The 26899-nt window shown below is 53.7% G+C and overlaps 3 protein-coding genes across 3 annotated transcripts; all 3 read left to right on the top strand.

The window, feature by feature from the left end:
• Positions 1 to 9984: 9984 nt before the first annotated feature.
• MIND_00375100 (ATP-dependent DNA helicase) lies at positions 9985 to 13752 on the top strand (the record flags this gene model as incomplete). The annotated part of the gene is made up of 11 exons (XM_037360587.1): positions 9985 to 10172; positions 10214 to 10321; positions 10369 to 10907; positions 10964 to 11038; positions 11091 to 11389; positions 11431 to 11492; positions 11549 to 12865; positions 12914 to 12965; positions 13019 to 13259; positions 13311 to 13660; positions 13717 to 13752. The coding sequence occupies 11 exons, from the start codon at positions 9985 to 9987 to the stop codon at positions 13750 to 13752; spliced, it is 3267 nt and encodes a 1088-aa protein (XP_037223472.1).
• A 5428-nt stretch (positions 13753 to 19180) lies between these two features.
• On the top strand, positions 19181 to 20112 carry MIND_00375200 (uncharacterized protein; the record flags this gene model as incomplete). Its single annotated transcript, XM_037360588.1, has 6 exons — positions 19181 to 19436; positions 19492 to 19566; positions 19626 to 19695; positions 19750 to 19814; positions 19866 to 19988; positions 20042 to 20112. The coding sequence occupies 6 exons, from the start codon at positions 19181 to 19183 to the stop codon at positions 20110 to 20112; spliced, it is 660 nt and encodes a 219-aa protein (XP_037223473.1).
• A 3454-nt stretch (positions 20113 to 23566) lies between these two features.
• MIND_00375300 (uncharacterized protein) lies at positions 23567 to 24910 on the top strand (the record flags this gene model as incomplete). The annotated part of the gene is made up of 2 exons (XM_037360589.1): positions 23567 to 23925; positions 23989 to 24910. The coding sequence occupies 2 exons, from the start codon at positions 23567 to 23569 to the stop codon at positions 24908 to 24910; spliced, it is 1281 nt and encodes a 426-aa protein (XP_037223474.1).
• Positions 24911 to 26899: the final 1989 nt, after the last annotated feature.

A 26899-nucleotide genomic window follows, 5' to 3' on the forward strand; every position in this document is an offset into this window, starting at 1 on the left:
TTTTACGACAGGCAACACAGTTTATGGTTAACGAAGACAAACTATATAAACGGAACTCACATGGGCCTCCATTGCAAGTTATTACTGATCCTACTATACGCCTACGAATTCTCACACAGTCACATGAGGACTTGGGGCACAAAGGAGTCCCGCCGTCTGGGAGCTATTACGTAACCGATTCTGGTGGCCAAAAATACACAATGACATCTCCCACCATGTGGCATCCTGTCATACCTGCCAAGTTAGAAACACCCGGAAGATGGAAAAACCTCTCTCCATATCAACACCAGTGACAATCTTTCAGAAAGTTTACATAGACATTATGAATATGCCTAAAGCAGGCAGTTTTACGAAAATTGTTGCAGCCCGGGATGACTTGACAGGTACATGCGAGGCTATGGCCATTGAAGACGCCACTGCGAATACTCTGGCACGTTTCTTCTGGACACATATCTACTGCCGCTATGGATGTCCACGCCGTGTAGTTACTGACAATGGACCTGAAGTTAAAGCAGGTTTTGAGGAACTTATGCAACGTCTGCGTGTTCCTCATGTCCGGGTTTCTGGCTATAATAAGCATGCTAACGGAGTTGTAGAACGCGGCCACTTTACGTTGAGAGAAGCTATCGTACGAGCCTGTGGGAAAAACCTTGATGACTGGCCTAATAAATTGCCTCTGGGAATCTTCGCCGATAGAGTCACTGTCAGCCGTGTGACAGGCTTTTCCCCTTACCAACTACTTCATGGCACAGACCCCATATTACCTTTTGACCTCTTTGAGGCCACCTTTCTAGTCACAGGATTTAAACCTAATATGAGCACTACTGACTTGCTTGCTCTCCGAATACGACAACTGGCCAAACTCAATACTGATGTGAAACGTGCTGCAAACATGCTTGCTCAGTCCCGATTTAGATCGAAAGCGCATTTTGAACGGCGTTTCCACCACCGGCTGCTGAAGAGTGACTACCAGCCAGGCGAGCTTGTATTGTTACGAAATGTGGGCATTGAAAATCAAATGAGCATCAAACGGAAAACAGAGGACCGATACTTAGGACCATACCAAGTGGTGCGAAAGAATGCAGGAGGAGCCTATATCATTAGTGAACTGGACGGAGCCGTTTTTACTCAGAATCCAGTAGCCGCTTTTCGTCTTTACCCATATATTACCCGACGACACCCATTCATGCAATCTGACAGTGGCGAAAGTTCTTCGGATGACACCGACGGCTCCAGTGAGGAGGAAATTGACTCGGATAACGAGTAATCGGCGATTCCATGCCGAGAAGGAGGATGCTCGGCTGACTCTGTAAAACCATAACCATTAAAAGGAAGTCAGCCTTGAAGCGTACCTAACATGCAACTACCCACTCCGCCTTCCTCCCTCAAAGTCACCATGATCCCACCAACCCAAATCACTCGCCACAAGTCCACAGACTCTCTGGCCTCCCTTTCTTCTTCTGGAAGTACCATTGTCGTGCCATCCAACAGTGCTCGTAACTCGTTTCGTCCTTCACTGCTGAGGACCTCCTAGAGCTGGAAGCGGCCCGAGCTTCCAGTCACAATGCCTATCGCATCTGTCTTGACGATAACTCGATCAGCGAGGTAGCACCCGAGGAGGATAGTGTATGTCGCCTGTGTAGAAAACATATACAGACGTGACTCATCAAGTTATCAGGGCTTCGAACTTTTATATCAGGCAATCAACGACCACGAATACCCGGCTTGCGATATAAAGGAACCACCCTTCAGCCCAGCGCGTCCTAACACTCCCATTCAAATCCACATTCATAAAACGATTACTCAGACTTCGGAACCACTGTCTAAGTTTTTCATCGAAAAACCTGGGGATCTCCGGTTGGGTAGGACCTCAGAAACCATTGAACGAACCAACACTCCTGTACGCATGCAGCCTTACTTGCCGTAGCGCTCCAAGCCGCTATGAACACCCTCTTACCATTATTCTCACAGGTCCACCACAATCGCTACGATGAACGAGAGGTCAAGCCCAAACCATCAGTCTGCAAACCTGAACCTGATGAAGTTGTAACCCCATCTATGCGACAACAGATTTTCCAAGAGCGTGCGGTTAATAACAAGCTCATTTCTGCCGCCTTGAATCCTGTCATGTGTGGCAACGCGTACCAGGTGGCCATCTCTGTTTATACCGACAGCCAGACCGGGGAGAAGTATTTTTGTATTTCGACCGGTCTGCCATACCTACTCAAGAGAGGCGACACACTTGTCACCCACGAAGGTTTGGAGGGGACGTGGAAGGTAAAAGACATCTGGACGTCTGATTTTTGGTGGGCGCACGTCAAGCTCTACAATTCAGAGCGGAAGGAAGAGGCACTGGTTCGCATCAGCTATGAATACGCCAATGCTCGTTTGGTGTCTGGTACTATGGTGGGCAACTGGCTGGCCGAAGAAATCTCTCAAGCAATTACTAAGCTTTGTCGTGCAGGTCAGGCTTTCCAACGAGACGTTTATAGCCTTGTGAAACATGTGGTCCAAGTGCTCTTCGAAAAAGGAGATACAAACACGCAATCTTTTTGACATTTTAGCTATACGTACGATACATATATGTTTTGTGTAGATGAACGATCCCTCGACTGATGCTCCTTTTTGAATTTGAAAGGATTTAGCCTTGCTTATGTTTTTCCTCTATCAACTGAGGGCAGTTGAAAAATCTGTTCGCCGCGGATGTCAAGCCTGAAAAGTGTTTGGCATAAAGAGGAAAAACATAATCAGTTGTAATTTCCTTTCAAAAGAAAAAGAACAACCAAGCTGGCCGCTGGAAGTCACGTGATGTGTCACTGTGACAGATGGCATCATTATGACATCATTGGGAACGCTCCGCAATGATGTCATACCTTGAAAACAGCATAAAAGGAGCTCAGTTTTGGATGCTAGAGTAGACAACCCCCACTAAACTTTCCCTCCCACTCATCCTCACATTTGAGTTGACACTACTGTGTGTACACTTGAATACATCTTACCTCTTTTGGACGATTTTGATCTGACATTTGATCCCATCAAACGATAAGGATTAAATAAGCTAGAACCCCCACAAGAATATTAGGAGTACTCACTGGCAGTCCTCTAGTATTTCTGACCTTCACAAGTCTTTGGTAGACTTGTACGTACGATATACGAATTGATTGGTTTCCGTTAGCTAAGGCAGTTATCTGGAATTAATCCCCGCAAGCCACGTTTACCTGGAATTCGCTTTGCCCCGGTGCGCATAAGGTTTTCTTCGAACAAGAATAATTGTTAGATCGCAAGCACCTAGTCAGCCCAACTTGATCACTCATTAAATTGACTCATCATTTGGAACTGCTGTGTTTGGATTAGCATAATTTTCTACTTCTGCACGTTACGATTGAGAACTTGTTTTGCCCTGGTGCGCATTAGGTTTTCTACCCAGTTGTTTTTTTTAGTTCAGCAAGCCAGAATTAGTCATTTACAGAATTGACTCTATCTTGGTTCATTATATCCCCCAATAACCATTTCTCAAATAATCCATTCAGAGTGAAATCTGAATAACCTACCATCACCTTTCCCACGAACTTATACGTGAAGTTCTTGGACAAAGTCGCTCCCAGAGCTTTACGTTGGAAAACAAATTTCCACTCGACAACGGGAACCCGAACATAAAATGTGTTGTTGCTCGACGTTGGGTACAGCAATCCAAGCACAAACCGACCAGAAAACGCCTTCAAACGATTAAAGATCTAAAACATACTAATGAGTCAAGACGCACCTCCCGCGTTATGATTGCGGCGTTCTTGCGAAGGGCTTCGATCCGCGCCTCTTTCAGATTACCTGTGGTGGCTAACACAGAGCAAGACAAAGACGACACGCCGTGCAGGAACACACTATTCGGACAACGAAGGCCATCGCATCGGTCAAAAGTGTGTCGAAAACCAAACTGGTACGACTTGCAACCAGTTTCCAGTTGAGAAACTAACCAGTCCTCTTCCAGGTGGCGAGAAGGATTCTTGCGGTATGTGAAAGCGCAACGCCGCCGCCGGTTGTCTCTCATATGTAGCAGTTGCATAGGGCAGTCATCGGCGTTGCAGATGGCGGCCGGCTCCCCTTTCAACTTGGACATCGATGGAAGAACATGGAAGCCACGTCGGGCCATCTCGTTCTCGAATGCTAGAGCATCATATCCAGGTACGGTCAGAGAGCACGAATCTCGCTGTCGCACTTGACCATTCGCCCACAGTCTGGGGTAGTCAACCCAAACTGACCCTGCGCCCCAAAAAACAGCATGGTAAGTGTTCGGTGTACGTTCGCCGGAAAAGGCAAAAGGGCACGTTGCTGAAACTCTCGCTGATAGTGACTATTCGGTGAAGAGGAGGCTCAGTGTAATCGATGGCGTGAGCGGAGAGAGCGGGAGGCGACGGGGAGTTTACACTGCCATCTTCCGATAAATGTGCCGTTGCTGAATCACTATCGGAATAGCCAGCGTCTTCGTCGTCCGACTCCTCATCGGCACTCTCCGTAAAACCCTCTTCGGCCATGGAGATATCGCCAATTTCATTGTCCGTGGGTTCGGGAAAGTCTAACCAATCATGCGTAAATTCCTGATGGCACCCACCCCAATGCGTTCCCTCTGGATAAGCAGGGACAAGGACATCCGAAGAAGAAGACTGCACATAGGGAATTCGAGGCTCCAGCGGCGCAGGAGCGGAGTATTCCAAAGAAGAGAGAATGCGCTGTAAGGGTCTCAACCCTCCACGACCGACAGCGATGTTGATATTTTGCAGATACCACTTGCCGCTGGTTGAGGCCTCAGGTGTGCACAAGAATGCGGCACCAGAACCGATAATTCCGCCTTGATAACGGGTTAACACCCCCAAAGCATCCTCCCAGCGCCTCCCAAAGAAAACCTTCAACAATTTCTGGAAGCGATGTGCCATATAGGTCTGGACTTGATTTCGAAGAATCGAGTTGGCCCCTGCAAGTAGAGCGAGGTCCAAAAAGGAGAGATTGGCGAAGATAAGGTCAACAATTTCAATCGGGATACCGTCGCCAGCAAGAGGAGGTCGACCGAGCATTCCTGGCAACGGAGTTTGTGGGGCGGGTGGTTCTTGGGGAGGGACGTGCGCTTCTTGGGGAGGAGTGTTCGGACGAGAGTCTGAACTAGATAGCGACAATTCCTCCTGAGGAGCGAGGAGTTGCGCGGAGTCTGAGGATCGGTAAGCAAATGTCTTCTGTAACGCAATCGGCCAAACAAAAAGCATACTGACGTTCAGTTACAGGTGGCGATGGAGTGAGTCGTGTGTCGATAACAGGCACGGCTCGTCTACGACCGTGCACATTTACATAAGTGTATAAGTGGTCGTCCAAGCCAGGTACAAAAAACACATCTGCAGGCCCCCCGCTCTGTATCTCGTGCCCGTCTTCGAAGTACTGGACGGGGCTCGAAAAGGGGGGTTGATGAAAAGCTATTGGTGGATGCGAAGGTACAGCAGTATCAGGCAAGTAATCTAGTCTAGTAGAGGAAGCGAGTGCGTCTGACGAACGAAACAAACAAGTCATTAACCAACGCTACAGAACAAAAAACCAAGCGTCGCCTACCTTGGGGGGAAAGCGATTCGTTGACGGTAAGAGGCGTTTCTTCATTTGCGCGTACTTCTGACGGGCCGTGTGCATCAGCATGAGCGCTATTGGAGGGGGAGACACTGCGCGAGCCATTGATGGGCGATGCGACAGTAGGGTGTAATGAAGAATGGGTAGGGAGGGAGTCGTTCATATTTCTCGCCTCAGAGAGTTCAAGGTGAAGCATAGCTCGGTCGCGAGTAAAGAAAACGAGGTGAAGAGAGTCGCGAATGACGATAAAGAGGTAGGACGAGGTTATAAAGAAGTTGCGCACCTTTTTACGACGCCGCGAGCCTTGGCCACAACTGCGCGTCCACCGAGTTCATTAGTTGGGTCCCCGCTCTCCCGATCGTTCGCGCCAAACAACTGACCAAACGATGGTCCCACGTCCATCTCGGGCAAGTGTGGGTTAACGGGTGTGTGATTCTTCACATTCTCTTCGTCGGAACCTGCCTTCTCGCCGCCGGGTTGCTGTTGAGTACCCATTGGAGTCTTCGACGCCGGTCTCTTTTTCACCAATCTATTGCGCGGGGTGCCTCCAAACAAGCGAAGAAAAAACGCGCTCATTGTTCTCAACATAAACCAATCAAGTGGTGTTAGATGAACGTTCGATGTTAGGAGAAGAAGAAGGATCTGGAAAGGGTCGGTCAAGATAGGCGCCCGGCCGGCTGCGCGAATGCCATCAACAGGTGGCTTACTAATACGACGTACAAGTACGTGCTACACTCGGTGCTTTCCTCCCTTGTAAGGACAGTTGCGATTCTGACACACACCAGTCAGTTGCCATTCGACGTCCACCTCGAGTCCCAACACGAGGTCCGCCTCTTCCTCGGAAGTTCTGATAACGCAGAACCCTTTGAGGCCCGTCCAATTGCGTATCACGCGGCTACACTCGACTCCACAAGGAGCTGAAAATCGATACGACCCAGATAGGAGCTTAACCCACGGGAAAAGTGGGCCTACGTTGTAAGAGACGTAATTTAAGTACCACGCCCAAGAATTGGGGTGGGCCCAGGCCGGGAGTGCAACGCGCCGACTCGTAAGTCGAGGGTATGGCGAAACCAAGTTGCGGCCAGTAAAGAAGTTCATCTGGGAGGTAAATCTCGCTGCAAAGATTGCCGGCACTACGGTTCGTGAGCTGGACACCAGCAAGCGCACCATAAAGTACTATATAAGCTCCGTCAGTGCAGAGAACATGCATAGAATGCCTGCAAAAATAGAGTTACACGCACATGGGCTGGATGGGAGAAGGCTAGGCATTCGCTCACTTTGCAGTCGTACTCAGAGCTGGGAGGAGGATTGGTATACCTGTTTAGTCACATTAGTTATCTGTTTTGCCCAATTTGTAGCGCGGCGAAGACCTTACATTCGGAAACCTAGCTCTAGACAGAAGTATTCGCGCCACTCAGCGACAGCTGCCTTAGTGCAGACGATGTCCAAACAGTTGATGTTTGCTTCACGGTCCTCCAGAGCCGAAAAAGTAAAAAGAGCGAGTGGTACAGCTCCTACTACCGCCGACTTAGTTGACTGGACCTTTTGAATAAAGCGAGAGACAACGGCCCGGTTATCAGAACTTGTATTCGCCAGGTGACCGGTAAGGAAAGGTGCCAGACGAAAGAAAATCCTGTCCTTTACGACTGAACGAGCGATGGCAGTCATGCGTTTGTTTATCTGCCTCAGCGCGTGGAATGTAGCCCAAGGGCTGTGTTCGAGGCAAGCTCGTGCGAGAGATGGAGTTTGGAACAGCATTTCAGAAGAAGGTAGGGAAGACATTGAAGTAACCAAACTGCATAGACGCGGCCCTTTATATACCGATTAGCTGACCATAAGATCGCGGCCCACTAAACGCTCCCGCACAAGTCTTCGAGTACCGTTAGCATGAAGCGGCAATCTAGGAGAACACAGAACTTACAATTTAACGATAGCCTTAGCAGTATAAACGTCTGCACGTGTCATATGGCCCACGCCATCCCCCAAGCCATCCAACGATCGGTTGCGGAGGGAACGGACGACCAGAATATTACCAATCCAAGGAAAGGGACAAGAGGGTAACAATACCCGCACATACCCATTAGCGGGCTGTTCGGTTTTGTTGCTGATGAGCGGTTCACCCATTTGAGGAAGCGTAAAAACCGTGTATGCGTAGTCGAGCGGGTCGGGGTCATCTAAAGGCCAATGCCGCACAATAGCCATGGAGGCAGAAAGGTCCATCACAGCAGCATTGCGCTCACTGGGGCGAGGAATCCAGCGCTGCACGTCCAGATCGCGAGGAGACACAGCAACAGCGAGGTGCACTTTAACGGGCACACGAACCACCACAGGCTTGTGCATACCAGTAGCGAAAAGCAATCCAAGGTACGTGCGGGTACCTTCCTCGGGCTGAGATGTTTCAACAATAAACCGTGCATGATGAAGGTGCCCTACCGCGCCAACGAGATCGATCTCAGCATTAACTCTTTGAATGACCTCCGAAGTAAAAAGAGGAATAACATGGGTGCTTCCGGTACCAGTCGCCATTGGAGGGAAAGGTGCGATGGTCAACCGTAGGACTGTATACCTTTATAAACGCTAAGTAAACCCAAAATCGACAGAGTATCACTTACAAGGCAACGAATAGGTCATCGAGGCGAGTCAGAGTGACATGTGACGTGACACGAATGTGACTCTGCTTCTTCCGTTCCGTTTTGAAAGCCGGTTGTTTTCCACTGGACTCTGTGCACATGCACGGCCTAGGCAGGAATTCAAGACGATTGACATTTCTAAGCTACGCCGCCGTGTTTGCTAACATAGACAACGTTTACTGCATCTCTCCTACTTGCCGGTTACTCCTCAGCGTAACTCCGTGGTCAGCAACCTGAGCTGGAAACCAAACATGTCAGCGTTCGAAATGCGAACTCGAAGCGTACAGCACCTGAGCAGCACGTCCGCGAGACCGAGGAACCAGGAGCTTGATATGCAAAGCTTCGATTGTGTACACCTCAATGGCCTGTCAGTGGCAAGAAACCTCGAAAACCAGCGCAGACTTACTAACTCGCAAGTATCAATCGGAGGTTCCGAACTGAACCTCTCTTGTCGCCGGGAGAACGCACTCCACGACCACGGTGTCGCCAACTGCCAAGGGGAACTGTACTTGGTCAGAGGCGTCACTGAAAGTAGTGTATGTCCAATCGTTAAGTGGCAAACTAATGGCGGGCAATCCCCCGCCCGCTGCCGTCCAAAGATTTATATTCTCGCCCACCATCCAAGACACGAAGGTGAATGTCTGCGGGGACTATATAAGTTGCCCGTGAGATCTACCACATACGAACAAATCGGACGAACTAACCCAATTACCAGATGAAATGCAAGTCCTATCTTGAATAACAACGTCGCGAAGGGTGAAGGTCTGCGAACTCCAAAGATCGCTGAAGGATTGCCTGTCCCAACCCACTGTGAGCCAATCCGGTTCACTCAACGTTATGCAAAAGGGTTGAGACCGGGAGACTACAGCAGGGAGGTGCGAAATCCGCCCCAAGAGAAGGGGGTGGAAAGGTTCCGATGCGCCATCCGCCGTACCGACAGTGAGGAAATTGCCGGAGCGATCGTCGAACTCCCTAGGGGGGATAAAGTCCAGCCGGTACCGAGCGTTGCCCAAGAAATTTGCCCCTTGCATATGCAGCGCCCAACTAACATGAGCCGGTGTTACCGCAGTATCTGGAGTAAAACGCCGAGAGCCCGGATTCTGAACGGAACGCTCTACTGAGGTCATCGCGTCCACCAACAAAGCGACAGGGTCAACGAGGGCCATTTGGCTGCAATACCAAAAGTTGCGCGCGCATTTATAAGCGGAGACGGGGCCAGTTGAGCGTGATCTATCTCGCTCACCAGAACAAGCTTACGCGAGAAGTGCTTTCATTACACTGCAACAACCAATGGAAGAGGCCTTCCTATCATATACACTCCCAGAGGCGTTCCGTCTACTAGATCGCTTCTGTAAAGTGCCGGGCAAAGCGAAGGTGTCGTGGATGAAGCTTTTTTCCTGGCTTTCAACGCTAGATGAAGCGCTACAACGCACGATCCGTGAGGCAGCAGCAGCTACTCCAGGCTCTAAACGAAAGAGAGCACAAACTGCGAAGGCCGGCTTTCTCCCTAACAAGCGCAGACGCACCGACCCTATCCGAGGTAAACCTGCGCCTGCTCTTAGTGAACTCGAAGTACTTGCAACACACCACTCCGCTGGCATTAAAACATTCCCGACCTCCAACTTCCTGTGTGTGCCAGATGAACAGGTTGTGGAGAAATGTATTGCCAGGCAAGTTTTGTCCTATAGAATAAAAGAAGAATTCTAATGCTCAGCCGCGAGGCCGATGGACAGGTTTATAGACCACACGGGTAATGCTTCGTTGGAGAAGAAACCTTGCATGGTCTGCGCGCGAAAACTTTTCACAACGAAACTCGAAACGGTGCATTTTAACGATATCCCCAATCGACATCTCTTGCAACCTACACATCCACACCCACACCAAAAGACAGTGCACGGACTTCTGTTCCACGAAAAAGTCGACAGTAGAGGACCCAATGACGTGTGTACGAGTTGCTTGATTGCCCTTAAACGCTGCTCCAGACCGAGACTCGCCTTGGCAAATAACATGTGGATTGGTGACGTCCCTTTCCAGCTAGAAATTTTGACGCTACCTGAACAATTGCTCGTGGCTCTCTACTTCCCCGCGGCGTATATAGTAAAGGTATACCCAGCGAAGATCCGATACCGCGCGCTAGTGCGGCAAATGCGGGTGGGATTGAAGCTATCGCAATCAATGAAAAGCTCCGAGGAAATGTTTCCACGTTTCGGCTACCAACAGCGCAAATCATCGATATGGCAGCAGGGCAAATCGTACCCCGACCATCTCTCATCTTAGCTTCTCTTATCGGTGTCACTTTTGTGGGTGTGGACCGCAAAGCCCTCCCGACTCTCAAAACCTTGTTCCGCGTGCGTCGCCAGAGGGTCTTCGAGGCGTTGCTATGGCTAAAGCAAAATAACACGGTATATCGAGACATAACCATCGACTCTGGCGCTATACAAAAGTTACCAGAAGACGACATCCCCTCCGAAATATCAGAGAACGTCCGGTACTCCACAGATGTCGATGCAGTCGGCCGCGAACATGCAGGATACGCGCCAGTGGAGTTCGAAGAGGAAGAAACGCAGCAGCCTGACGAAAGCTTGGAACAAACCGAGCTGAACTCCAGGGCCGACCCCACACAAGTGGAAATCGAAGGGGCGTTGGATGAGAATTGTTTGGACGTGTCAGTCGATGGTCAGTGCACGCTACCACTCTCTTACAAAAAACACTTGATGAGTTTTTAAAAACAGCGCAACCAAGCACACTACCCGGTCAAACGACACGGTCAACCTTTGGAACAATGGAACAGACTATGGAAGAAGACGGTGAGGCCCAACGCGCACCAAGCATTAGATATCCTTGTTTATCTCAATATAGATCCAAGTCCCGCAGTCTTTCCCTTGCACGCGCACGGAATAATGGACGTAGGGGGGGATAATATTCCCGAAAGTACTGTATTTGCACACGCTGTGGACAATTTACTATCGAAACCATTCGCGCAAGACTATGCGGTGCGCAAGGGTAGTGCCTTTATCAACGAATATGGGCGACGCGACGAAAATGGTGACCGTTACGACGGAGGTCCTTCTAATCCAAATCATCTCCTCGGTGCTTTCCCCACGTTGTTTCCTTACGGCCTTGGAGGCCTTGAAGTGGACCGCGAAGAGAAAGTTTTCGTACGAAGAACATGTGAGATGGGCCCTAGAACATGATTCAGGGCGATTCCGACGACACACACATTTTATCTTTCTGGCGTTCGGGGTCCTCTGGAAGCGTCAGGTTTGTCGGTCTGCCTCGATTCAAATCGAACACAGCAAATTTCTTGCTTACCAAAGTTCTCTCGCTCAACTCAAACCGAAAGACTTGCTGCAAGCTGCAGAAGAGGAAGAGCACAGAGTACAAATATCCAACCCACTCATTCGGCTTCTCCGAAAGCACCTAACGGCAGTTCGTGCCAGGGTACAAGGCACGGACGAAAACCGAGTAGCAATTCGCGCGCAAATTTGGGGCATGACCCTCAAATTCAATCCTCCTTCCATATGGATGACAATCAATCTATCCGACACGGGGGATCCCATAGCTCAAGTTTTAGCTGGGCAAGAAATAAACCTAGATGATTTTATTGCCAAATCGGGACCCAGCGCGACGACTCGAGATGCTATTATCGGTGCAGATCCATTTGCAGCGGCCGAATATTTCCACTTGGTTATTCGTTTGCTCTTCAAGGACATGTTGGGAATAAAAGTCGGCGTCAAAGGAGCGATCGAACGTGAGACTGGTGTCCTCGGGGTCATCAACGGGTATATTGGCACGGTCGAAGCACAAGGTCGCGGGTCGCTGCACCTGCACTTATTGTTATGGCTTCGCGGTGCGCCCACAGCTCAGCAAATGCAAGAAGCGCTGCAATCGGACGAATTTCTTGCCCGAGTAAAATCGTTTATCAAACACAACATACGAGCGGACGTTCCAGGAGGTCCTTTACCACCCGACGCTCGCAAACGCTTAGCTCGAAGTGTTGCATTCTCCCGACCAGTGGACCCCAGAACGACTAACTACAAAGACGAAGCGGCGAAGACCGAAAAAATCAATGCCTCAGTATTGCAAAGTCACGAATGCACTATATACTACTGTCTCAAAAACAAATCGGGCCGTCTCATATGCAAACGTGGACACCCATGGCCAACTTATGACGATGATTGGGTTGATCGCGGGGGAAGTTGGGGCCCGAAACGCTCCAATTGTTCACTCAACCCTTGGAACCCGCCAATATTCCACACGACTAGGTCGAATATGGACATTAAACTCCTTACTAACGCATGGGAAACAAAAGATATCGCATTTTATATAACATTGTACATAGCGAAGAAACAAGTGCAAGCCGCGAATGCGTCTGCAATTCTCGCTAAGAGTCACGCGTTCCAACAAACTCCCGGTTCAACTCCCAACATCAACCTTCCTATTCACAAACTAAATCAAAAACTGCTGCAACAATGTGCAAATACCCTCAGTCGACAATACGAGCTGAGCGGGCCGGAGGTGGTGAGTTACTTAATGGGATGGGGGGATCGGTACATTTCGCACACATTCGTCAAAATATACTGGGACCGTGTTGTAAGCACCCTACGAGCAGCGTTCCCGCATATAACTCAAAAGTAAGTTATATGAATTGGGACCACAACACTAACTACCCACAACTATAGCGCTGCAACAATAGATGCAGACAACGAGGATCGTGTACCCGCTGACACTGCAGTGAGTCAATGGGACCACCAAATCCACAACGACATACTCTTACCATGCATTAGACCCAAATCATCCTAGTCGACGGGCGCTTCACAGTCGAGGACCAACTCAGCCAGTATGCCGACCGGGGAGAGGAATTGGAAAGTATGAACCTTTACGACTACTTTCTATATACTTATCACGACGCACGCGCCAAACAACGCAGTGAGGACGATGAAGACGACTCACCACAAGAGAGACCAAAAGCAGGAGGCCGGCCCAAAAAAGATCGATACCCTTACAGACCAGAAAGCGAACGAAAGGGTGCGCGAGTCATTAGAGGCCCTAAACAAGAAACCGCTTTGCACATTATAGGGCGTTGGCTACCAAGTAGAGATTCTGCCAACCAGGAAAACTACGCGGCTCAAATCTTAGTTCTTCTAAAACCATGGCGTGAACTAAAAGACTTGGTTGGCTCGTTCCCTTCCCTGCAACATGCACTTGATAGTTTTATGGCAAGCTCCAGTGAAGAAATTCACCGCATTACAGAAAACATCGAGTATTTTCACCAATGCAGCCAGTCCGCTAAACGAAGGAAAAATAACACCCCCGAAGACGCCGAGGGCGACAACACTGGCGATTTGGACACCTCAGACACTGTCACACAACTCGAAGGCGATCATACCGATACTTTCAAAGCCCCAATGCTACTCACTGAAGCGGACGTGCAACGAGCCAGGGATACGAAATTCTCAGCGGCCGAAAAAGCTTACGGTGTTAGGGCAATGGCCATCGCCTCCGCAAATGGCATATTTAACTCGTCCTTCGAGTCTACCGTCACGAAAAGCATTGAAAGGGTAGCTACATTGGAGGAAATGGCCATATTCAAAGACTGGGAACAAAAAGTTGCAGCGATTACTCGCAACCCCTTCTTTGTCAACAACTCTACCAACCCACTCCCCCTACCACCCGACGACGACGACGACGACGATGTGTCAACGAGGCCGCCAAAGCCACATAACAACGAGACCCACACGCCAAATGGCGACATTTCCATGCTCGACAACGATGACACTCGGCAGCGGACCCCAGAACAGCAAACGGCTATCGATATCCTTAACGTTGAACAACGCCGCGCGCACGACATTGTCGAGGCGCATCTACGAAAGCATCTCGGGGGGGAAGACCAAGACCAGCTGCTAATGATCGTGCAGGGCGAAGGAGGAACGGGAAAGACCGTGCTTCTCAACGCTATAAGTCACACATTCGACTTTCTCAACTCTTCGACACTGCTGGCGAAAACAGGGACAACCGGGATCTCTGCAAGTTTGGTGAAGGGATCGACGATCCATCAATGGGCAGGCATACCTATAAGCTTCTCCGAAAAGGATAACTGGCTCCAGAGTGCGTCACCTTCGCCGCAATGACTTCAGCCTTTACTGATGTACATGGTAGAAGCGGGGAAAGGTATCCAAGAACGCAGGAAACGAAATATACTACCCACTCAATACCTGACGATCGACGAGTTCTCGATGATGACAAAGAAAACATTAGCGCAACTTTCTCAGATCATCAGCTTCGTCAAAGCGACTCAAGGCGAGGCGCCTCCTTCTAAACCATTTGGAAGTATAAATGTCATTTTGTTCGGCAACCCACACCAATTCCCACCAGTTGGGAACCCTAGAGCAGCTCTATATAACTTGCAGACAGACGTCTCACTCTTAGCACAGCTGGGCTTAGCTTTTTATCGACAATTCGAGGTGGTGATTACGTTGACTGAGCAAAAGCGCGTACGGGATCCCCCTTGGAATGACTTCTTGAAACGACTTCGACATGGCGCCTGCACCGAAGCTGACATGACTCTCCTGCGTTCACTCCTTCTACACCAAGGCCCTCCACTGGACTGGAACAACGCTCCCTGGAAAGACGCAGTATTGGTAACTCCCCGACACGCTGTTCGTACAATGTGGAATAGCGCGGCGCTTAACAGGCATCACACCCAGTCCGGAAATCGCATTTACATCTCAACTGCCGAAGACGTCGTCGTCAAACCACGTCGCTTACTTACAATCGAAGAACGAGCGTTAACCGCAAGTATGGGAGAGAAGAAAACGGGAAAATTAGAAGAGAGAGTAGAAATTTCCCTCGGCATGCGGGCGATGGTATTATGGAACATATCTACCGAGGCAGACCTAGCGAACGGAACGCGAGGCACCATAATTGATCTCAAATTAGATCCCCGCGAACCACCCACTGTTACCACAGACAAACAAGGTCGCGTCATCCTAAGCTACCCCCCCGCGGTAGTGTTGATCAAAATCGACCAATTCTCTCATCCACCGTTCGAAGGCCTGGAACAGGGAGTGCTCCCCATTTTTCCATTGCCTACTTCATTCCGCTTGGAAACGCAGCCAAATTCCGCCGTAACTATACGCCGAAAGCAATATGCACTCACTCCCGCATACGCCTTCACAGACTACAAGTCACAGGGACAAACGATCCCGGTAGTCGTCGTTGACTTAGAAAATCCCCCCTTACGGACGCCTCACCCCATTTAACGCCTATGTAGCTCTCTCTCGAAGCCACGGTCGAAATACTATTCGAATTCTGCGTGGTTTTGACCCCAAGTTGTTCACAACTCACCCATCCGAGAGTCTGCGTGAAGAAGATAATCGATTACAAGCACTTACAGCGGAAACCCGCCGGAAATTCCCCGTAGCGAGTAAGCATGTCCTACAATAAAGTAGTACCCGATTGTCGTTGGCACATCAATATCCGTATCCGGCAACTTTCCGGTCACTAAGCATATGAAAGCCGACCCGAGACTAAGCACGTGCACCAACAGGCGGTAAATCTCCTTGACTCCGAACAGTCTTCAACATACAGAAATCTTGTGGCCGATATGTCTGACACGTCCCGATGACTGCATATAAAAATGGTAGGAGCTCTGGAGCGAAAGCACAGTTCCCAGAAACACTCCATTTGAAACCCCACGCCGCTTCCTATCCATTATGCCTATCGCCACTCTCCTTTCAACGTGGACTAAGGATTGCATTTCTTGCGGAGCTGCTGAGCCCAAGAAATGCTGCTCACGTTGCCGTGTAACTCGGTACTGCAACGCTGAGTGTCAAACCAAGGACTGGCCAGCGCACAGAAACGCGTGCAGGGACCACGCATCGAGTCTCGCCTCAATCGGGGATCCCGTCGTTTTCTGCGACGATAGAGACGTTTTCCCGATTCGTTGACACTTGGCGCAAGTCTCTAGGGCAATGGGCTTTATTCTGCGCAGACCTCGCCAACCACGAAGAAGATTTCCTAACAAAATCGTTGCACGTAAATTCTTCGCTTCATTGGAAAACTGCTGACAACTCTTACAGCTTCGGCCTCGTCGTGGAAGTAACCTCCATAGAACCCAATCCAATCTTATTCAAGGTAAATTCATGAGTATTCTTGCGGAGTTTCTCAACGATTTCCTTCAGGTTAAAGAGGTTGGAATGCGAAAGAACACCGACTTTGAGAGCTTGTTACCCCGCCGCCTATTAGACGACAAACAAACGAACGACAAAGACGAATTCATAGGGCAATTCAAGCGCCTGCCCAACAACAACAGTGTTCTGCGCTTAGTTGTAACTTCCGGAGTAGTCTGTACGATCTACAGCATGCCGGTTCACACTATTTTCCCCCCCGAACTCATAGGATGGGTAAAGAACGCTTTCGCTTCAAACTTCTTCCTCACTGTATTCGACACCGAGTTCGCAAAGAACCTAGCGGAAGGGAACGGTAAGAATTCCACCAGTCAACATACACGATAGTAACTTAACCAAATTACGCAGTCAAAGCATCCCTACACCGTGCGATCGAGTTATATGTTTACCTTACCACGGGACACATCGTCAATCTCCCTGACGATAAATAGCCATCGTTTGTAAAATTGTGGAATAAAAATTCTGACTAAGATACGCGTGACGGCGGCGGGCAGATCGCATCACTGGTGTCCATCATTAACATTCGCTGGACCTGCGGGCATTACGCTCGTTGCCTGCCTAATGGAAGGTCGCCGCCCCTCACACGCTTGCCAGAAAAGGAGGCGGGGTCCGAGTAGGCAATCTACGAGCTTAGCACCCCTCCGCACATTCCCAACAAACAACGCGCCCAACGATAGCAGAACTCTCTACTCTGGTGAATGCTCCCCGCAACAACCGCGTCGCTGGACGGATGGGCAAGAACTAGACAACAGTACTGCTGCGCGGAAGCTGGCCAACTCGTGCTATGTGTAGATGAAGAAGTCTGGTTCCTAACCGAACCAAAGGAGCACGCAACCGACACACACACTGTGTGCCCCAACCACTACAGGGTCCACCTTCAAAATGGCACCCTGCATTGTTTGGAATTCGCAAACCAAGACCGAAACGTAGCGTTGGAGAAACCCTACAGTCCATCCCACAAAGAACTTCGTTCATGGGAAGTCCTCGACACGCAATGTGAATACGACGTTCCTTTGCCACAGGAATCAACAGCTCTTGTGGCGGGCAACAGGGTATCTCTGTACCACGTAACTGAAGAATCAGGACGACGCCGACGAGGCGGATTCATTGTCGCAGCGGATAACGAAGGCTCATGTCGCATTCGCATGGCTATTAATGCCACGCCTTTGGACGCAAATTCGCCAACTCTCATTGCGGATCTCCTCCAACCTACCGACGAAAACACGGACGAAACAACTGTAGACCGCACACTGCTGAAGCCCCATTTCCTCACCGGACCACCCCCGATTCACATAGGAGACAGGGTAGTTATCATAAAAGGTCAAAACGAAGGTTACATCGGCGAAATCGAAAAGATTCAACCAATCGCCAGAAATAGTATCCTCCTCATACGAACAGGGGAAAGAATCTTATCTGACGTATCCCTCAGTCAAGTAGCGAAATTATTCCTACCTGGCGATGCAGTGTCCATTATCTACGGACACTACGAGGGCCAATACGGCGTAGTCGCATCCACATTTTCACTTGTGCAGCCCCCGCCCAAACGCATAATGTCACCCCCAGGGGGCGTCCGAGTGCTCGTGGTGAGAACCTGCCTCTAAACCATATTCAATATTAAACAACGGCAGGACCACCTTAAAGGAATGGTACACCTCCCAATCAGTTAAAAGCCGCTCTCTTCTCATACACCCTTCGCCAGATAAATGTTCCCACTCAATACGTAGAATTTGGGTATAAAACTCTAAACGAAACGTTCAACGACACAACAGACACAAAATCCTCACCACCTTCAGAACCCACCAGTACGGAAGAGAAAAGAGCAAAGAAAAAGAAAAGAATTTGGTTGTACTCATTGGAATTGGAAACATATCGACTGACTTTTTTCCAAGGGATTTATAATTATTATGACGTCATCTGTGTACATTTATTTAGAATCATTGTTTACTCTTATTGACTGATCTCGTTTCACACATCCAGGACCTTACTATTAAGCAAGGTAATTGCGTCAAACTTGAACTGTGCGCTGATCTTCGGGGGAGTCTAAGCATTGCGCATGCCAAACCTTGTTGAATCCAGCCACGTCACCGTGGACCCAGAGCGCACCAGTTCAGAGAAGTAGGCGCGCAGCGGCAACTTGAGATGCGGCGCAAAGACGGCGAAGTTCAGAGCCATCAGTGATGGATTGAACACGAGAGTGAATTCGAATGCTAGCAGATTCGCGCCGCTGTCCGAGTACTCGAGCGAGAAGCTGGTCGGAGTGAACGGCGTTAAACTGTGCGCTGATCTTCGGGGGTCTGAGCATTGCCAGACCTTCGAATTGTCCGCCCCAGAACGGCTATGTCCATGTCAGAAATAACTCCACCCACGTCGCGACCCGGAAGCGCCTCTGGTTGTGGTCTGTGAACTAACCGGATGAACTCCGCACTGGCACTCAGACTGGCTATTATCGACGCTACGGAAGTAAACACCGTTGAGAACATTGATATTGAAGAACGCGCCTTAACTGCCTGCCCTCGTAGACAACCGTGATCCCCAGCCGCCGAGCTCTGCGTGTTTCTGCCGCCAGCGAGGCTTTCCCCCCTGCAACCGCGACCGTCTGGACGTTCAGTCTCTGTTAAGAGACGCATCACGTCACGTACATTTCCAGTTTCCTTTCCCAGCCGTGACACCGGTGTCCGCCGCACCACCGCGCCCGCCTGATCGCTCCCATGCCCATGCCGCTTGTCACTGCGCAGCAGTCCGCGCCGTAACAAGCCGCCGATGCTCCTCCCACAGTACGACGACGACGTGAAAACGCCTGCGCCGCACGACGACGCGGAAAACGCACACGACGCTGGCGCGGGGCACGTGCACCGGCACGTGTGCGTGCAGTGCGCGGCGGCGGCGGCCAATGATGAAGATAGCCCGCCGGGGTACGACGAGGGCCCGGGGGACGCGAAGGAGGGCGCTGGTGCTGTCGACCCAACGGCGCCACTGCCGCAAGCGATGGGGCGGGGCCTGCGGTGGCTGCTCTTCAGTGCGTTGTGTTGTTGGGCCCTGTTTGGCATCGGCATCGGCGCTGACAATGGCAGGCACGATGGCGGTGCTGGGGCTCGCGGCGCTGCTCGCGCTGGTGGAAGCGGCGGTCCTCGCGCCCGAACAGACATGTGCGCTTCTTTCCCTTTCCCTTGCCATGGACTGACCGCTGACCGCTGACCGCCGCCAGCGTTCTTCCTCGCCATCGCCACGGTCGTCGTCGGGCCGCTCTCCGTCGGGCTCGTCGGGCTCACCTTCGTGTTCGTCTCCTTCCCTTTCCTTCCTTTTTTGCCCGACCCGCTGAGCCCCCGCAGGCCGAACATCCCGATGAGCCGCCACCGCACGACCACGCTCGGCCTCCTCGCGCTCTGCTGGCTCGGTGCGCTTTTCTTTGCCGTCCGCCACGCACTGCTTACACGATCACCCACAGCGCTTGCGACGGGCCTCGCGTTCGGCAGCGCGGGCCAGTGCAACGGCGACCCCGTCTTCGACGACGCGACGTGCGCCGTGTTCGCGCTCCTCACCCTCACCGCGTGGGTCCCCGTTCTCCTCCGTGCGTTCTGTTTTCTCATAACTGTATGTCGGCGTGTTGACTGGGTCGGACAGTGGTCGCGGCGGCGGTGTGGGGCGCGCTGGCGCTGATGCGGAGACGGAGGGCGGCCCGGGTGGTTAAATAAAAAGCCTGTCTTACGTAGTGCATCACACGTGTGGGCGGCGGTTCCGGTGATGCCCACTTGGTCGGGTGCTTCCACCGCTGCGCAGTCGCCGCATGCCCCGCTGATTCTGATTCAGCGTGCTTATAAGCGACCAGGCCAGCCCGCCCGCGTGCCTGCCTCTCCTTACCTCTGCGAATGCTGCTACCACAATACGACGACGCCGCAGACGTGAAGCGCCCCGAGCTGGCCCTGGCGCCCCGGCATGACGCGCACGTGCACGTGCACCTCGGGCAGCATGGGTGCGTGCGCTGCGCCGAGGCGCCGCCGCCCGGGTACGACGACGACGTGGAGAAGGACGCGGTGGCGACAGAGGTGTATGACGGGCTGCCGGCACTGAGCTGGGGCCAGCGCGAGCAGCTGCGCCGGATCCGGGCCGACGGCGATGGGCGGCGGGCGTATGTGTTCCGGTGGCTGCTCGTCGGTGCGCGTTCGCTTTTTTTCTATTGGTGGTGGGCTGATGGTTGTGAAGGCGCGATGCTCGGCATGCTCGCGGCGGGCTTGTTGGCACTGCTCGAGGTGACGACGTATGCGGCCGAGACCCGCTGTGCGTGTAGCATTCTCTCCGAGATAATGACAATAAGACTGAGGAAACGCAGCGTTCCCGCTTGTGGCCGCGACGATCCCCGTGTGCGCGCTCTCGCTCAGCGCCGTCGCGCTCACATTCACGTGCGTCTTTTCCCCTTCCGCTCCCTTCGCTTATACTTATGTAACCCCTCTTGCAGCCCAGCCCTCCCGCTCGGGACACACCGCACCACGACCCTCCTGTCGCTCCTCCTCCTCTGGCTCCGTGCGTGCCCCCTCCCTCCTTTGCTCCCTTTCCCTACTTATAATCATGTGACCAGCGCTCAGCGTCGCGCTCGCGGTGCGCAACGCGCGCGAGTGCCGCATGCGCGGCGGGCTGCCCACGTGCTGGGTCTTCACCGCGCTCGACGCCGCCGCGTGGGCCGCGCTGCTCTTCCGTGCGTACTTACCTGTCGTTTTCTCCGGCTGATTTGACACTGGGACAGTGGCCGGCGCGATGACGTGGCATCGGCGCGGGCAGGCGGCGGGTGGCAGCGGGCGGGTGTAGCAGAAAAAATACTGGTTTCCTTTTTGTTGGAGTTGTATGAGAGATGCTGCTTTGCTTGTCTTCAAGCCCTCCCCGGCGTGTCCGGAGTCCGGCCGGCCGCGATTCCAGCTCACGATCACGATCACTGCGACGCGATCAACGGGATCCGTTTGGGAGTGACGTCGGCGCGCGTGTGTGTGATCGGGCGCGCATCTTTCCACGGCAGGTCGGTCGCCGTGGTCCGTTGACAGATGGGCCCCAGACTCCCGGTGCGGGGCACAGCGGCGGCGGCGCCAAGCGCGGGCAGGCGGGCTGCCGCCGGTGGGGGGGGGCGAAGTATACGCACCGACGTGAAAGCGAATCGTAAGACGGTGTCAGTGCGCTCGGCGCCGAGATGCGCTGGCGCTGGCGACCAACTCGCAGCCATCGCAGGATGATCTGCGCAATTGATGGCACACGATGTGGTGATGGCATGCCGTGATGCACTATATATGTGCAGCGACAGATGTGGGAGGGAAGTTCCTCGGAGCGCGCGCGAACGCGGCTCGTCCCTTCGTTTCCCCACCCACCCACACTCTCTCCAAATGCAGATAGCGCTCAGGCTGCTCGCCGGTGCGCTGGTGATGGCTGGCGTCGTGCGTGCCAGTGCACAAGACGGTGACCAGGGCGGTGGGGGAGGCCCAGACGGGGGAGGCGGGGGCTCGCCGGGGCCGAGCAGCAAGCCCGGGCTGGGGGCGCCGGGGCAGGGCGGCCCCAGCCAGTCGAACAGCGAAGGGGTGTCGAGCAGTGTTATCGTCAGCAAAAGCAGCAGCACGACTACCACCACCACCACCACTACGACATCGAAGAAGCCGCGGCCCTCTACGTGCGTCGTCTCTACTGCTTATCGCAAGATTACTGACCCTTCAACAGCACCAAAGAAGAGGTCGACCCAAACGAAGGGCAGTCCTCTGCCCCGCCGCTCCCTTCCTCCCAGCCCGCCAAGGCGAGCGTCACGTCCACGCAGCCGACGCAGCTTCCCACGGACCCGAACAGCGGCAACACCACCAACAACAATCCCTCCGTTCCTTTACTCCCCGCCGCCACCTCCTCCTCGGACCCCGACACCGCCGGCCCGGCCCGCGTCGCCGCCGCCACATCGCACAGCGCCAAGACGCCCGCGATCATCGGCGGCGTGCTCGGCCCGGTGGTCCTCCTGCTCCTCCTCGGCGCGCTCGTCCTGCTCTACAAGCGGCGGAAGCGCGCGCGGGACCGCCGGGCGTGGGAGCGCACGCACGCGGACATCGCGGACGCGGTCAGGGTGCAGCAGGCGAGCCGCGCGGGCGTGCGCAGCCCCACGTTCAGCGCGACGAACGCGAGCGGCGGGAGCGGCTGGAGCGGCGTGGAGCTCGTGTCCCGCCCCGGCGCCGTCGCCGTCGCGGGGCATCCGGCGGAGGACCCGTTTGGGGACTACCAGTACCGGGACAGCCCCGGCCCGGCGAGCGCCGGGTTCGCCGGCATCGGCGTCGCCGGCGCAAGGAACCAGAACCATTACCGCGACGACTCGGGGTCTAATGAGGGCTACGACCCGTATACCACGACGCGCCCGGCGTATTGAGCGGCTACTATCGTTATTTGTGAATATTTTTTGGGCTGTTTTTTGTTTTGTACAGATCAAAGTCAATGTGATGTGACCGTGTCTCTTCCGTCTTTCCGTTCTCCACCATAAGCTTTGCTGGTCCCGAAGATATTGCGCGGGAATCGCCAGCCCAGCGCTCCCAGGCGAACGCGCCCGTGGAAGGGCATCGCGATGGGGAAGATGGCGAAGCCGGGGCACGGAAGATGGCGAGGATGTATCTGATCGGGTGAGGTATTTCTGTTGTGCCCTCTGAATTGCCTTTGCAGGCCTGGGGCGAGAATATGCATAGGCGCCACAGCTCGCGTTCGCGCGTGCGGATCTGCCGGCCGCGGCGCGGTTGCCGTCGCGACGCAGAAGACAGGAAGGCAGAGGGGCGACAAGAGGGACGTGTTCGCACCTGGCCATAGGTTGTTCTTGCTCGCGTCCCTGTGACTGTTGGCGTCCCTGCTGTTGCTCCACCTGCTTATGTGGATGCGATTGGGTCCCGCCAAACGCCGATCACGGGCGGACGCGACCAGTCAATGCATCTTATCAGCGACGCCTCGAAATCTGCCTCTGCCTCTGCCGGCGGGCCACTGCCTACCAACACCTGCAATTGTCCTGCAACATTATACAAGTGACGGAATACCTCAAACCGCATCTATTTCGAGTCCCAACCCTTGAGATAGATCTCCAACACGCTCCCGGTGGCCATTTGGCAGATCGTCAGCGAGCCTCCCGCCCATCGCGATCCTGATGTCGATGGGTTGATGCAGAGCCGCGCTTCGTGGTATGTATACTTATGGGCGATAAGAGCCGTGCGACCGCGGCCGTCGTCGTCGCTTTTTCTTCTTCCACGCTCGTTGCCAGTGCCAGTGTCCCGCCTACCGCCCAACGCTCGTTGCAATTTGTCTACTTTTCACGGCGTCCACTACTCGGTGCAGACTGGTATGAGCATGCCCATGAGACGCGGAGCCCCCGGGCCCGCGGTTCTAGGTGCCCATCAACAGACGCCGACGCCAGAGAACTCGACGACCACGTATACTCTACCGCCCGAAGCGAGTACCGACGAGTGGAAGGCAATCTACAATACGTGGAAGGAAGATGGCCTTCCGGGACAGAGTTTTCCGTGGGTCCATATCCAAACGCCGCTTCCTGTTGAAAATTGACCCTCCACCCCCCTGCTACGCAGTGTCGCGCCACAGAGCACCCCGCAGACGGTGGAGATTGAGTACACGAAAGACCCGGGTGGCCACATCCATTATATCGCTGTCATGACACTGCCGGGGCCAGCCCCACCCACTATTAGTACGACAGTTCCGCCAACGGGTGTCTCTGCATCCTCGCCAACCGGCGACGCGGCACAGAACACAGGAAATAGCACTGACATTCTCATGGAAAGCAGTACGAAGAGCCGGTCGCGCATGTCCGAAACCAGCCGGACGTCGCTGACCGATGTGATGCTGTCAACGTCGACGTTCGGCGCCGATCCCTCACCACTCGGCGCGACAGACGTTGTCCCCACGACGAGCATCGCACCGACCTCCGCGTCCGCGGCGTCTTCCGCCTCCTCACCCACCCATTCCGCCAGACCCGGCACGCCCACACATGCGGTCGCGATCGGCGTCGGCACGTGCATCGCCGCTCTCCTCCTGGCCGCGGCCGCGTTCCTGATATACCGCAAGTGCAAGCGCCGGCGCGACCGCCGCGCGTGGGAGCGCACACACGCCGAGATCGCCGACGCCGTGCGCCAGGTCGGCGGCGCCGGAGCGGCTGTCGGGGGCGGGGTGGCTGCAGCCGGAGCTGGCGGTGCTGCTGGCCGGCGGGTGAGCGCGTTGAGCGGTATTTGGCGGCGGATCGGCGGTGGTGGCGGCACGGGGTGGCGGCCGGGCGTTAAAGAGAAGAGCGGGGAGGAGCCGTGGATGGTGCAAGAGAAGCTGGAGCAGGCAACGGAGGAGGGACATGGGCTTGCTGCGTCGGATTTCAGTCATGACCTCGGGGCGGGGACGCGCTATCTGAGCGCCGCGGGGTACCACCATGAGCGCAGTCGGAGCAGGGACAGCGTGTCGAGCTCGGAAGTTAGCTCGCAGAGCAGTCTTGTTGGGCCTGGATGAAAAAAAAACAGAGAGAAAATAGGTTTCGATGTTCTGTGTACATTATTGTTAGTATTATAAAATTACCAGTAAAAACGAGTATACCCTTTGAAGTTCTTCGGCATGATCGGGTGTCGGCGGGACGCCGATCGGCCATCAATCGTATAACGGCGCCACATGACGGGATACCTCAAGCATGAGAATACCTCAAACCAAATCTCTATTTCGAGTCGCGGACACTGGGAATAGCGCCATTCATCTGTAAGTATCTACGTTGTGGTACCTCGCGCTGCTGCTGGCTGCTCAGTGATGCTAACAGATATGTGACTACGTGACATGATCGTGTGATATGATGGCTGATCTCCCATCACAACGTGGCACTGGCAGATGGTCAACTACGAGCCTTCCGCCGATCGCGATCCTGATTGGGAAGCGTGATGCAGAGCCGCGGTATGTATGTATACGGACAACTTGAAGGGAAATGTCTTTGCGCGCTCTCACCACCCGTCGACTCTCCCCTCCCTCCCCGCCCATAGTCGTCTAGTTCTCGTCGCTCATTTCGTTTCTGCAAACACATACCAATACTTATTGGGGCCGCATCAACTTGAAAACTGAGGATGACGCCACACCCGAATGCAAACTTGAACATCGGTAGTCTCGCTGACTTTAACTGTACTTTAAATTGGCCTTCCTCTGAGCACCCCCAGCCCTTAACATGCGTGTTGCCCCCACAGACCGACACCAGGGACTGGGCGCTCATCAGCACGGAATGGGACAAAGTGGAAGGCGGTCCGACCCCGTTCCCGTGAGTGGCCGGTTGTCGTATCGAACACTGCCAGCGGCCGCTTTCTGACCAAGTTCTCCGCTAGGTTCCCGCCGGAGAGCACGCCGCAGACCGTGGTCGCGCGGTGGGTGCCCGGCAAGGGGCTAATCGTGAGCAAGCTGGACGGCGGCCCAGGACCGCAGCTGCCGCCTACGACCAAGAACAACGCCGTGCCTCCGTTCTCGTCAGACCCGCCGACGACGGCGAGCCCGGCCACTGCCACGGTCTCTTCGGCCTCGCCGGCCGACGCGCAAGGGTCCACACCTACGCTCACCACGCCGTCCGAGTCGTCCGTGGGGGCGTCATCCGGCCCGGGCGTCAGTGCTCCGGCCGCGTCGCCGACATACACGGACACGCCGGCCGCGCCGGTCTCCACACCGGACACCCCGCCGCCGTCCTCGTCCCCCGCCTCGTCCCCCTCCCCCACTTCCCCCTCCAACCAACACAGCCCCCGAACACACGCGATCGCCATCGGCGTCGGCACGTGTGTCGCCGCGCTGCTCCTCGCCGCGGCCGCATTCCTCATCCACCGCAAGTGCAAGCGCCGGCGCGACCGCCGCGCGTGGGAGCGGACGCACGCCGAGATCGCCGACGCCGTGCGCCAGGTCGGCAGCGGCGGTGCAACGGGTGCAGCCGGGGCCGGAGTCGCTGCGGGACGGCGGGGAAGCACGTTGAGCAGCATTTGGCGCCGGATCGGCGGCGGCGGCACACCAGGTGTCAGGGAGAAAAGTGTCGGAGAGGAGCCGTGGATAGCACCGGAAAAGCAGGAGCCGGGCCCGCATGGATCAGACTTCAGCCATGAGCTTGGGCCAGAGACGCGCTACCTAAGTGCGGGGTACCACGCCGCCGCGCATAGCCTGAGCAGCAATAGTATCTCAAGTGCAGATGTCAGCTCACAGAGCAGTCTTGTTGGGGATTGAGATGAGAAACAAGTGAAAAATAGTACTATCTGGTGTTTGTATACTGTACCAATCCGACTGCAAGTTCAGTGGGGTGAACGCATAACCCATTGAACTCAAAATGTAACAAGTTCATCAGTGATGGAATTACTATATATGGAAGGCCGGCGATAGCCGGCCGCAAAATTTTGATATATTATTGCCTAATTGAGCGAAATTTGATGGTAAATTTCTGTGTAACGCGTAACCTATTTCAATTAGGTTCAGTTCAGGTGCGCGTGTAACGCG

Source organism: Mycena indigotica, assembly GCF_014461135.1.
Source record: "Mycena indigotica strain 171206Taipei chromosome Unknown Mind.scaff0003, whole genome shotgun sequence".
NCBI lineage: Eukaryota > Fungi > Basidiomycota > Agaricomycetes > Agaricales > Mycenaceae > Mycena > Mycena indigotica.